General features: G+C 35.5%; 1 protein-coding gene across 8 annotated transcripts in view; it reads left to right on the forward strand.

Moving 5' to 3' along the window:
* Positions 1–13,261, forward strand: part of HFM1 (helicase for meiosis 1) — an 80,544-nt gene that overhangs the window by 38,246 nt on the left and 29,037 nt on the right. For all 8 annotated transcript variants that reach the window (XM_072968235.1, XM_072968236.1, XM_072968237.1 and 5 more), the window contains 6 exons: positions 554–634; positions 6,274–6,365; positions 7,847–7,953; positions 8,049–8,096; positions 11,085–11,182; positions 11,264–11,392. In XM_072968235.1, the coding sequence (XP_072824336.1) occupies positions 554–634; positions 6,274–6,365; positions 7,847–7,953; positions 8,049–8,096; positions 11,085–11,182; positions 11,264–11,392 (555 nt within the window). The remainder of the gene's footprint in view (positions 1–553; positions 635–6,273; positions 6,366–7,846; positions 7,954–8,048; positions 8,097–11,084; positions 11,183–11,263; positions 11,393–13,261) is intronic.

Here is a 13,261-nt window from a genome sequence, read left to right on the forward strand (position 1 = left end):
TCCAGAGTAGTTACCTCAAGAGAGTGGCAAACCAGGAGGAGGGCAAAGACTGATGTTTTTTGGAACAATCTCTGTAGAACTGTTTGACTCTTTATGCTTTGTGTATATAACTTTGATAAAAGTTTTTTAAAAAGAAAAGAAAAAGAAAAACTACTGTCATATTGGAAGTCAGGTGACAGAGCAAGTTACTTGGCCTCTCTATTCCTTAGTTTCCTAACTTGTAGATGAAATAATATTAATATCTACCATATGTGTTATTTTGAGAATCGAATGAGATAATACAAATATATCATTTTAAAAATTCTAAGTTGTAAATGTTATCACTTACTGTTATTTTTATTATTTGTATTATTTTTACTGTTAGAAAATTTTTTTCTGCATATTAGTCAGCTCTTTTGTTTTAAATGAGGGTTTGTTTTTTTTTTAACCGCTTAAGTAGAGACTACAGTTCTGAGAACAATTACACAGAAACACAACTTCAGAATATTTAATAATAAATTCTATTTTATGTTGCTTCCTTTCTTACTAAAATTGTATTTCTATAATGGAACAGAATTATGTTTGAAGAATCTGAATGATTTATCATCTCTGGACTTGATAAAGATGGATGAAGATGTTAATTTCAGACCAACTGGTAATTTTTCCATTATGGTTGATAAATTTAACAGTTGCTTACTTAAGACTAAGTTTTGAAATTTGTTCTACTAAATTTAGATGATGGTAAAATTATGATCTCAGGTCTCCACAGGGTATCATTTTAGCATGATAAGTTTATATGAGTCCTATTTATAAAATCATAGACCTCCTTTTTGACAGGCACAGAATTTGTCTTCACTAATTCTGGTGACTTTTGGCAATGGTTTGAAATGTCCAGCTCTTTGGGTTGTGTCAGTCCTGTTACAACTCTCATAGATATCCTTTTGCCAATACTTATTCAAACACTGATTACCTGGATGGTTACTTAAGCTCCTTTTCTCCCTCTCCCTGTATTTAGGGTGTAATAGAAGCAAGAAAGAATGTTTTGTAGTTTCTAGCACTCATGGTTAAAGTTTCTTGGGAAAAAATATTGACTTCATTATAAGAAATTAATCTTTTTAAGAAAAGAAACTTTACTGAATAAAAATTATGAAGTATAGAAAAGTTAAAAAAAATCAGAATCTGACTATCTGTTAACATTTAACATGTATCCTTACATTTTTAAATGTATTTTTACATACTTGCAGTTGTACTGTAGAAATGTGTGATTTTTGTATCATGTTTTTATTTGTATTTGTTTGTCTGACGTTTTTAAAAACAATTTATCTCCCTGACTCTCAGCCCTAGATTTACAATATTTTTCTCTTCTCCCGTGGTCCTCATTCTGATAAACCTTATTTTGTTTGTGAGAATTATCACCTTTATATTCTAGGATGTCTCACTAGAGGGGGCGTGAGAATCACTAATGTAACTTTTTCATCTATTCTGTAGATACTTTAATTCTCAAACATCTTATTCCCATTATCATTCCTTCCTTGTGGATCTTCTTGAATCCACTGATACCATTCTGTCTGCCTTTAAACATACCTAATAAATGATACATGTACTATTTTCCCACCTTCTCCATCTTCAGTGAATACTGCCTGATTAATTTTCTTCTTTTTAACATTCTTTTGGTTCTCCTTCTGCTTCTTTAATCAACCTCTCTTTGCTGACCTTTCTTGCTTTACTGTGGGCTTCTTAAATGTGCGAACATTGGACCTTTATTCCTAGTTTATGATGATTTCTTTGAAAACATAATTTACCTTCACAGCTTAAGCTATAGTCATTATGTAAATGAATTCAGAATTGTAGTTTTGCTCCTAGTCTCTTGACCCTTTGCTACAAAATTTGATTGTCAGTTTCCTATTGGAAATCTTTCCTTACATGTAAATGTGAAACTTGACATCCAGAAGCATGTAACAGTTCGTTTGACCTGGAATACTATACAATGGAATGAGCATGAAATTTAAGTTCCAAATACCTGGATTTCAATCCCAGCCCTGCCACTTACTAGCTGTGACCTTATGTTCACTGAGCCTTAGTTTATTCATCTGCAAAACAGGAATATTTTACATATCCTACTTACCTTATTAGGTTGTTATGATGATCAAAATAAGAAAAATGAACATTTACAATAAAAAAACACTTCTTCTGTAAACATGAGTTGTAGCTCTCTTCTGTCCAAGGTTAGGAAATCATATCTCTTCCTGTCTGTTATTCTCAATAGCACAACTGTTTGATCAAGCCTAAGATTATAAAATATTTGATATCTTTGGTTTCTCTTTCATTCTTCACTCATTCCATGTCCAGGCAAGACATGTCCAAAAGGACAATCCAGTCTTAGAGCTGAAAATATTCCTTGTTGCATACGAGGGTGAAGTTTCTTAAAGTGTGGTTAGATTAACTACTTGCTCTCAAAATCACCTGAGAGTGCTCTTGTGTTAAAAATGAAGTTAATGAACTCTACTCCAGACCTAAAGACCTCACCTTTTAGGAGTAAAACCTAGGAATTTAGATTTTAAGCGTGTTCCACAGATGCTGCTTTTGCACATTAAAATTGAGAACCACTGCCTTGGAATTGATGTTTCAGTAAATGGTATAGTGTTCAGATGGTATGGTGACAATCAATTTAGAACTTCATGCCATACACCAGTGTATCTCAGTGCATATTCTGAATCAATTTTTACTCTAAACCATCTTCTCTAGGAGATTCATGAGGTTCAATAGCATATTAAAGGTGCTGGAAGAAAGACAGTACAACAGAGCTGAAGTTGGTTAGCCTAGGATTTTTATATTCTTATATGCCCACAGAAACCTTTTTAATGTGACATCCATTAATACTGCAGAGAACACTAATGTTATAAAACATGGTTTGGGAAGCATTGTTATATGCCAAAATGGATACCACAAGGACTTAATGACGGTATTTTAAAAATGAAGGAAATTAGAGCTTATTGTCTAATTTCTGGCTGGGAAAGGGTTTTCTGGACAACTCGAAATTTCCTACAGCATTTCTTTATCATTTTTTTTTAATTTAAATAGAGAAAAATTTACCTTTTTTTCTCTTTGAGTATTTATTTTTTTGTATTTAAATTTTTAGTCTGTATGTTTCAGTAATTATGCTTCGTACAGTTTTTGCTTTTTCAATTTGTGGTCATAATACTCAAGTATCTAGGTATTTTCATCTGTATGCTTGTGTTATTGTCCAGGTTTTTAAGCTGTTCTGCCTGATACTGTGTATGGAAGAAGGACTCAAAAAGCCAAGTCTTAGTTTGTGCAAATTCAAGGATTAACAACTTTTTGAAAATGGGCAGTAACTGCAAGAGGCAGGGAAAGTCATTAAACTGGGATGTAGATCTTACCTCTCTGAAGAAGGAGAAACGAAGGAAGGAGGAAAGGAGAGAAAGAAGGGTGGGGAATTTTATCCTGCAGTGCAGTCCTAAGACCATTTGGCAGAGTTGATGGGGAATCTTAACACCAAGTTTGCCCATCCAAGGAGTCCCTTGTCTTATAGGCCTACCTGAACATTCCTGCCATGCTCAGTCATTGGTTGGGAGCATCTCATGAGAAGTGTGATGTTGGTGTGTACATAGTGATAGATTGAGACCACAGCAGCTGGGGCCATCCACCCGTCAGGACGCTTCTCACAGGAGGAGATGCGAGGGGTGCATTTTCGTGGCCTCTACTTTGCCTCCCCTCACCCTGAATCTATGACTTTTTTAAATATCCTGAATTTGCTACCACGAGATAGTCATCATTCTAAAGCTATGTTGATAGCAAGTTGCCCCTTTGTTTCCTCTCTTCACCTGCTCATCTGTTAAAATGCTTTGTATTCCTTCTGCCTTGACTCGTTTTCTTCATGGCTTGCTTTCTAGGTTATTTTTATACCTCACCTAGAAAACCTTCATCCTTCCTAATAGGCCAGCAAGTACCAAGACTTTTCTCAGAACCTTTCATTTCCTCTAGCTGGGAGATATCCTATATTAATTTATAAACATCTGGGATTAGAGGAGTGTCTTTAAATACCTGCAGCAGGTTAAAACACTAGTTCCCTTGAGAACCATGCTCTCGCCATCTCACACGCTGCTCTTGGAAGCTCCTTTCTGTGAATGACTGCATTACCCATGTTTTGGCTGAACATGTTCACCAGGCTCCTAACTGAGAAAGTGGCTATTCCTGATTCTCGGTTCTGTCTACTGTAGCTTGATTTTGATGCCTGTGAGTGACAGAATGGCAGATTCTTCCCTCCTTTAGCAAAACCTGCAGCACGTACGTAGATGTTAGCCCTTTCTTTGAGAGGCAGTATGCCATTTTCCTCTTCCCAGTTGTTTTTGTGTGTGTTCACAAGACTTGAAATTCTTTTTAATATTTTTGATAACGTATAATTGAAACCTGTAACCTTTTAAGAGAATTCCATTTCCTCACTCATCCTTCTACCTGTCAACTGAAAACAAATGCACATGTGAGAGTTGTGAGTTAAGTTTTATTTGGGGCAAAATGAGGTCTATGGCCCATGAGACAGCATTTCAGATAGCTCTGAGTAACTGCTCCAAAGAGGAGGAGGGGAGCATCAGTATTTTATATGATTTCAGTGAAGGGGGAGGTACGTGCAGCCAAGCACACATTCAGGCAGAGGCTTGCTGCTCCACAGGAGGAGCAGATGTCACTGTGAACGAAAAATACTGCAAACCGTATCAGTAAACAAAGAATGCTGAAGCCGTCAAGGTAGCAGCAGCTGCCGCCACCCCCCAGTAAAGGCAAGTCTGCAGCCCAGCCTGTGCAGCCACTCAACAATGGTGCACTCTGAGGGGACTCAGAATAAGAAAGGACAGGATAATGGCCCTAGATAGCTAGGTGCTTGTCAAAGGAATGAATTCAGTGAGCCCAAATGTTTGCTTCTCCCATACGTAGAAAAGTGCTAAATTCTTTAACTTGAGATGTCTGGTTTTCTCTAGTTAACTGGTGATCTTTTAATGTTGCAACTACCTGGTCTTTGTTGTAAAGCTCCTATATATCCTGGCTCCTCGCCCCACCTCTTCGGAGCAGTCCCTCAGAGCGACCTGAGAGGCTGTCATCTCAGCTTGAATCCTCCCGCCAAATAAAACATAACTCTCAACTTTTAGGTTATGCATTTATTTCAGTCGACATCACCATTAATGATTTTAGTGATTTTTCTAGATATGAGGAGATGCAAACATTTGGGCTCATAAAATCTGAAAATATCTAACTGTCTGAAGGCCTGTTCTGCCAGTTTTTCCCAGAGTACAGAGGGCCTCATTCCTAATCTCCACCCTGAACTCCTTTCAGGGTGTGCTGGAAATCAGCGGCTGCTCAGCTCGTGTTTAGAAGTGGATGAAAAGTGCCCATTTTTGGTTGGCATCCCCCCAAGCAGCCTGATGTTCTCGGTCCAGAACAATTTCTTTTCAAATTCCAATTTAAATGAAGTATTGCTCAAGAATGTTAAGTGGCCCTCTGTTATTTTACATATCAAAACCAAAATCTAAATCCCTTTAATAGCATTTCAAGGCTCCTTCAGGCCTCTGTGGTCTATAATTCTTCGTGTTTTGACAATAAAAATAGGCAACATTTATTTAATGTTAGGCACTGTGCTAAGTACTATGCATGAATTATTGCATTTAATCTTTTTCACAACAAACGTATGAGATTCATAATTCTATTATCACCACATTAAAAAATTGGTAAAAATAACCAGCATCTGATTGCCTAGCTAATTGGTGGTAGAGCAAGGATTTGAAGCAGGTCAGTTTGACCTGGACTTGTATTCATATGTTTATCAAGTCATGTTTCTCATTACAGTATTCTAAAGATAGTCTTTTTAATCTTTCTCTTTTGATAAGCAAGTCTTGTTTTTTTCCTGAGGTCATCATAGCTTTATTTCCTTTCTGCCAAGGCCTGTTAAGTACTTTTAAATCCTGCTCAAGACCCATTTTCTCTAAAAGACCATCCCAAACTGACCATTCTCTTTGGCTTAGTTTCCTCTGTACGTAGGTTTGTTTGTAAGCAGTATGATTAGCCGGATGTTGTCCTCTGGTCCAGCTGTTCACAGGTGGGTCTCTCCCGAACTGGCCTGTGAGTTTGTGCTGGAGACCTGTGTCTGCTGGATCTTCTGGTGTCTTTTGTACCTGACGCTGTTACAGGCAAAGCAGAGATGGTCAGGAATTCTTTGTTAAACTGTTGAATATGCAAACTGGTTCAGCTGATGGAGAATGTTTATTTTTCCATCTTTTCCCACAGAGGCTGGAAGATTGATGGCTTGGTATTACATTACATTTGAGACAGTGAAGAAATTTTGTACCATTAGTGGAGAAGAAACTTTATCAGATCTGGTAAATTAATTTTCACAAGAAAATAAATACATAACGATATAGTATAAAATAATATTGGGGAAAACAGCTAATTGGTGTATCTCATGTAATTTAAGAATAAATGAGCAGAAAAGAAAGCATTTCTGAACACTGGAATTTGACACAACACTGTAGAATGATTATAAATCGATAAAAAATGTTAAAAAAAAAAAAAAAAGAAAAGAAAGCATTTCCAGTAGTGCTTCTGTTTCTCCTCCTTGTCTGTCTTCGGTCACAAGATACGGAGTATTACTCCGTAGGTTACATTTTCCCTTGATCTCTGCATCAAGGCTAAGAAAGTGTATGTACGTATCAAAAGCAGGGATAACAGGTGCCTTTCAGCTTACTTAGAGACACTGATTACCTCGTAGTGCCTACCAAGTTAGCACGTTAAGAAAGATTCCAAGATGAGGTGACAGATTAGGAAAGTCTGCCATGAATGAGGGACAGTGAGGGACACATGTGCCACCTACTTGGAACTCTTCCCCGAATCCCTTGCATCAGAATAACAGGAACAGTAGAAAGAGGGTAATATTGGTGACGTACCAGAAGAAAGAACTGATTTTGGAGAAAATGGGATTAAAACAGGTTATATTAAGATACCCACAGTGGGGCAGCTCTGTAGCTGCAGCAGTGGACAGAACCATAGTCAGGTTGCTGGTGACTGCATTGGTCCTTTCTTCCTTTACTAGAGCTATGAACATGAAACATGGTGTTTATATTCTCAAATTTAAACTTTATTTTTATTTAAAATATCTAAGTTGATTATTGTGATAAGATTAATATACTAAAAATTGCACAAAAATTAATGAGAAATAGAAGGCTTATATTTCCATGTAAATATTATTCTTAATTGAAGAGAAATCAAGAGTAGAAAATTCCTAATGTTAACATTAACTCAACTGATTCTGAGTTCAGTAGGTGTGAAAGAGAATTTAAAAAGGTGTTAGTTTCATTTTACAGGTGTGAGAAACCAAAGCAGAGTACTTTGTTCAAAGTTATCTGGCAGAATTAGGCTGTAGAATATAAATTCTTAATACTTAAAGCATTCTTTTTATTACAAAATTAGCCTCAGTAGGGATAATAACTTGCAAGCTACGGAAGGATGAATAATTGTATAATCGTAGTAATAGTGGTAGTAGTGAAAGCTACATTTATTGAGTGTTTATTATGTGGTAGGTGCTAGACTGAATATTTTTAATTTTATCTTATTAATCTTTACAATCTTATTGGTATAGTCCCAGTATGTAGCACAGTTTCTGGCATATAACAAGCATTTGTAAACATTTGTTAGTGAGTGAATGAACCCTTTTTAAAGAAGCAAAATGTATAAGGCAGATTTTTAACTCTATTATGCTAAATGTGGTATCCCAAGGTAGCATGAAAAAATAAATGCAGAATAAAATAGATGAGAGAAAAGATGAATGGGCATAACTAAATGAACAAATACTGAAATTTTATAGGTCACAATGATAGCCAGCTGCAAGGAATTTCTAGATGTACAATTAAGGATAAGTGAAAAGAAAACACTGAATACTTTGAACAAAGATCCAAATCGGATAACTATCAGGTACAGAAATTAAATATGTTTTAAATAATTTAAAAAAGGTTTCATTCAGTTAAAATACGTAATAATATTAAGTTTTGCTATGTTTTTATTTACAGATTTCCAATGGAAGGAAAAATTAAAACAAGAGAAATGAAAGTAAATTGGTAAAAATAATTAATTGTTTAATGTCTTAAAATAGTGACTACCTGTTCATGGTTCATATTTATGAAGTTTTTAAAAAATTGTTTTAAACTTATTTTACTTTGCACCAAGTAGAAAATGGACTCCAAGCAGCTATCAAAAAAATTTTTAACTTACTTTAAATCTGTTTTCCTTAATACAAAAAAGAACATATTTATATAAAAATGAGGAGTCAGAATGTAGATGTGAAATTAATTTCCCGAAACTCTCAGACTTTAATTAAAAGAGATAATTTGTACATTTTTAAATCAACAGACATTGAGTTTGTTCTGTTGAGACAAGTGGACAACAGAAGAGGGTATGTGTCTCGTCATCAGGAACTATCAGGTTGGCTTGAATGAGAACCATGTGTATAAACATACTGGGCAGCATGAAAGCACATGTAGTAAGTGTCTATTCAGTGATAGGGTGTTTTGGGAAAGACAAACCCTGAAGGCGAAAACATATGTGAAGGAATGCATGTGGGACAAGGAAATGACTATTCTGCCACAAATGGGAAGTCTGTATAGAGGAATAGTAATTGGAAGAGTAAACTAAAGTTATACTGTAGCTTGTAGTGATTTTAAACCCAGTTTAGAATCACAAATGCAATGATATCCTTTTCTGCTATGCCAAGTGCTTGATTTTCTGAGTATTTAGGTCTTAGCGTTAAACCTTTTGATTTAGAGATGTGATTTCAGGTGAAAATGACTTTTTTATGTGGCTCAGTGAAGCCAGTTGGCCATAGAATTCCCTTTTTTCTCCTTAGCCAAAGGAGGTCACTCTTTCTGGATGCTCCCTGACATCTGATTGAATTTTATCTCCCCAACTTTGACATCTTAGAAACAAACTTCACATTGTTGTACACAACTCAGCAGGCAGATCTATAGCTTAGAGAGCAGAACTTAGATGTCCTGTTTCTTAGCTGTATTTCTCTAGAAATTTAAATATCCTTAGAGATCATACAGAACTTAAGAGATCATATACCCTAATCCTCTGATTTTACAAATGAGCCAAGTGATGCCCAGATAAGTTGTGACTTGCTCAAGGTTGTGCTGCTATACTGAGGACTGAGCTGGATCTAGAATCTAGTCTCTTGATTCTCACAGTGTTTTTTCCAGTATTCTCTGTTGCATCAACTGTTCTGTCAAATTGATTCAAAGTATTTTTCCACAAGCATCTTCTTGGGAACACTCTGTGATTATAATGCTTTCATTTACCTTTCCTTAGATTGGATCATACATTCTTTTGATTGGGAATGTCACTTTAAAATTAATGACTTTATAATTGATTTTATACATATCATAATTCAGCTTCCTATTATAATTTCTCACCTTTATGCAACTACTTAATTGTGGCCAGGAAGAGAGAATATATGTGGAGTGTTTTCTTAATCCAAAATTTACAGTCTTTTGGTGGCTGACGGTGGTGACTAGTTACCACTTTCATGTCTCCTCATATTCCTGTTACTTTGTTGAATTTCAGATCAGTTCTATTTCAATAGGTGTTAATCCTCTTTAAAATTTTTATTCTTCAACTTTCTGTCCTTTAAGGCTTAAAAAAATTTTTTTTCATAACTTTAATTACCTGGTCTTTCATCTTCAACACTAGCTCTCTTTTCTTTAAATGATATTTTTCAAATCAGTGATTTCTTTTCATATTTGTTTCTTTTTATTGTGATGCATGGACTCATTTTTAAAGAGTCAAAAAAAATTTTATTAAGCAAAAATTCAGGTCTCCCTTGGCCCCAGAAGTAACTGTTGTCAGTGGTTTGCTGTGGATCCTTCCAATTTCCTTTCTATTTATTTAGTACATATATATGTGTAAATGATATCATACAGTATTTGTCTTTGACTTATTTCACTTAGTATGATGCCATCCAAGTCTATCCATGTTGCTGCAAATGGCAAAATTTCATTCTTTGTATGGCCAACAAGGTGTGTGTGTGTGTGTGTGTGTATCCCCCCACATCTTTATCCATGCATCTGTTGATGCACACTTACACTGCTTCCATACCTTGGTGATTGTAAATGATGCTACTGTAAATAATTGTAAATAATGAACATTGGGGTGTATAATAGATGATATGAAAGAATTTTCAGGAGCATGTGTTACAGCCAAAAGAAGTAGTTAGTCTGTAGTTTCAGCTATTTGCGCCCATTCTGAGAAGTTAAGTTGATTGCTTCTATTTTCACATATCATTTGCTAAAACTAAACTATGAGATATAATTTTTCTGCCCTTTTCTTTGTATACCTATTTCTGGTCTTATCGAGAGATCCCCTCAGAGAGTAATACAAGTCTAATGACTTCAGTTAGGTCCATAGGGGAATCTGCATGTCAGTTTCTGGTTAGCTAAGTAAGTCAACAGGTAGCAGAGACCTGGGATAAGTAGGCACAATGGGTGGTAACTTCTTCTTTCCCCTTTTTCTATCCCTCAAATTTTATAGCCAAGAAATTGCTGGTTTCTAATAATCAGCTAATATGCTACCAACCTTCATATGTTGAACAGAATCCTCGGCACCTAACCGTATGCTTTTTACTCAGTAGGCACCTAAATGTTTATTGATTATATAAATTGCATTGTTTTCTATAATACCTATATATATTAAAGCCCAAAGACAGAACTGCACTGGAGGAGAATATGATAACAATTTTAGATGTGTTGCGATAAAAACAGTCTAAGTGTGAGAGCCCTGTGATCATTTGAAATTTATCAATTTAGAGATTATAATGAAAGTCTTGAGAAGAAATGAGATTTTTGAGAGAAAGAGAGGTTCCATAAATAAAGAAGAGTGGAGAAATAAGAGCTGGCTGGGAGGAGAAAGTCAACAATGACTTATGATATAAGATATAGAATCATGTCACAGAAATCAAGGCAGAGAGGAATTTTAAGATATGTCAGTCAGTGATGTCAAATACTATGAGACAGTAATTTTTAAAAAGAAATAATGAAATTTCTTCTTTCCTCCAGTCTTATTCAGGCTCAGCTAGGATGCATTCCCATACAAGACTTTGCTTTGACTCAAGATACCTCAAAGATTTTCAGAAATGGCTCACGAATTACGAGATGTATGTTATAGGGTTAATGGATTTTTAATACTTTTCCAGTAAAATAGTGTACTAGATTTAATATTGGAAACTTTTTTTTAGGGTTGTCAGATTTTGTGGCTGCTCAAGAAAAGTTTGCTGTACTATTGAACAGTGTGATTTTAGCTAAATGTTTCAGATGTAAACTTTGGGAAAACTCTCTGCATGTATCCAAACAACTGGAAAAAATTGGTAGGTACTGAATACGTGTAGGCAGTTTGTCAATGTCTGCAATTTATTTTGTATTTCACTCTTAGGAAAATTATTTTATGGTGGTTATAGACCTTTAAGGAAAAATGTGTTTATAGGCCTAAATAAGTTACTCTACTTGTCTTGAAAATCTGATTTTCATTTGCTTCTGCTTAAAGGATTCCATTTGAAATCAATTTGGAAACCTAATAAAAACTGATTACCTTATTTTTAAATTTGTCCTGAAATCAAGAGTGAAATTTTGTTTTAGTAATTGTGTAAATATGTGTTGCTCTGTCTTCCACTTTTATGACTATTTTGTTTTGAATTCAATGACAAGGTACAGAGCTAGTTGTCCTGGTCATTCCTAATTCATTACAGAAAATTATGTAACTTATTTATATCTTGACTTTTCTCTTTTTCAGTGACATTTCAATATCAGTACTGGTTTTCATAGAGATTCTGTAGACAAATCTATTTCTTGTCTGTTGGGATCTAGCTCAAGTGTGAACTGGAAGACTAGAGGATGTGGTTTACTAGATGTGCCTGAATCACTGGCGTTTCCCAGGTTGATGCCTTTGGCTTTGTAGCCCTACTCCTTCTTAGACAGCTAGAACTGCAAAAAAGAGAGTTGTTACGTCATGACTGACAGTCTTACTAGCTTTATAATTTTATATGCATCTTGAGGACATTAATAAAAATTAGGTAATGGGTCATTAAGGATTGTTTAATTATTCCTTAGAACAAAGATAGCCAACTATTTAGTAAGGAACTACTACTTTGTATTTCCTTCAAGTTTGAAATCAGCAGGGAGGGAGAGGGTTGACCAGTCCTGGGAGCTGGAGTGAAGGTGAGGACTGGCTGGTGAAAGTTAGGCCAGAGTAGAAGAGAGATTCTTGATGTAAAGGCTCACCTACCTGCAGAAGTCCTGGCAGACCAAACGCTACACTTCTCCCACAAAGACAAGAGTTCTGAACTGGGAAGGAGATTACATACAACACTTAGGAAACAGCAACTTACAGAAAAATGTGAAATTAGATAAAATGATTAGTAATCAAAGTTTCATTATATTTGAAAAGGCCAGTCTTCCTGACTTTGCAGAACATTGGCAGTCTGTACATCAGGTGCATTCTGTCCCTTCCAAATTGTTGAACACGAACATGTTTTCTGCACTTACTCAGTACAGCTGAACAGAAAGAAGCAAATATTGCCCAGCTAAATTCTTGTAATAGGAAGGTGAGAGAATCCAAGCAAAAAAGCAAATCTGAGTTCTTATTGAGCATCTGGAAGAAATAATGAATCCAAATTGATTTTCAACAATGTTCATAAACTAAAATTTAAAAGTTAGGAAAGATTGTGAGGAAAAATGGAAATGAACATTGGGAATTATGAAAACTGGGAGCTGTGTCTTAAGAATGAGTTTGAGAAATTCCCAAGAACAGAGATAAGAGTAGGGAAATAGGACTGCCATCCCTCCCCAGGAACATATGCCTTAGACGGTGGTAGTAGTACCTGGGGATTTTATATTTCTGACCATGTCTTCCATTTTGGGATTTGGTTAAATTCATTCACATCAGTGTGAGAATTAAAAATTACAGTTTCTTAAAGAATAAAGAAATAAAAAAGATCCAAAGATGGACGTGAACTTGATGTATTTAAGATACGAACTTGAAACCATTGTGGCTGGAGAGTAGTCAGCAAGAGAGGAATGTAGGAAGTTAGATGGCAGAGGTAGGCTGTGGTCAAGCCATACAGGTGAGGGAGTTTGGCCACCACCATAAGGAAATTGCCACTTTATTCTAAAAAGACATTGGAAATTTTAGGCAGGAGAGAAAAATTAAATTAGTACAGAAACATGCAGAGAACTCAGTT

The sequence above is a fragment of the Vicugna pacos genome, chromosome 9 (assembly GCF_048564905.1).
Source record: "Vicugna pacos chromosome 9, VicPac4, whole genome shotgun sequence".
In the NCBI taxonomy this organism is placed as follows: Eukaryota; Metazoa; Chordata; class Mammalia; order Artiodactyla; family Camelidae; genus Vicugna; species Vicugna pacos.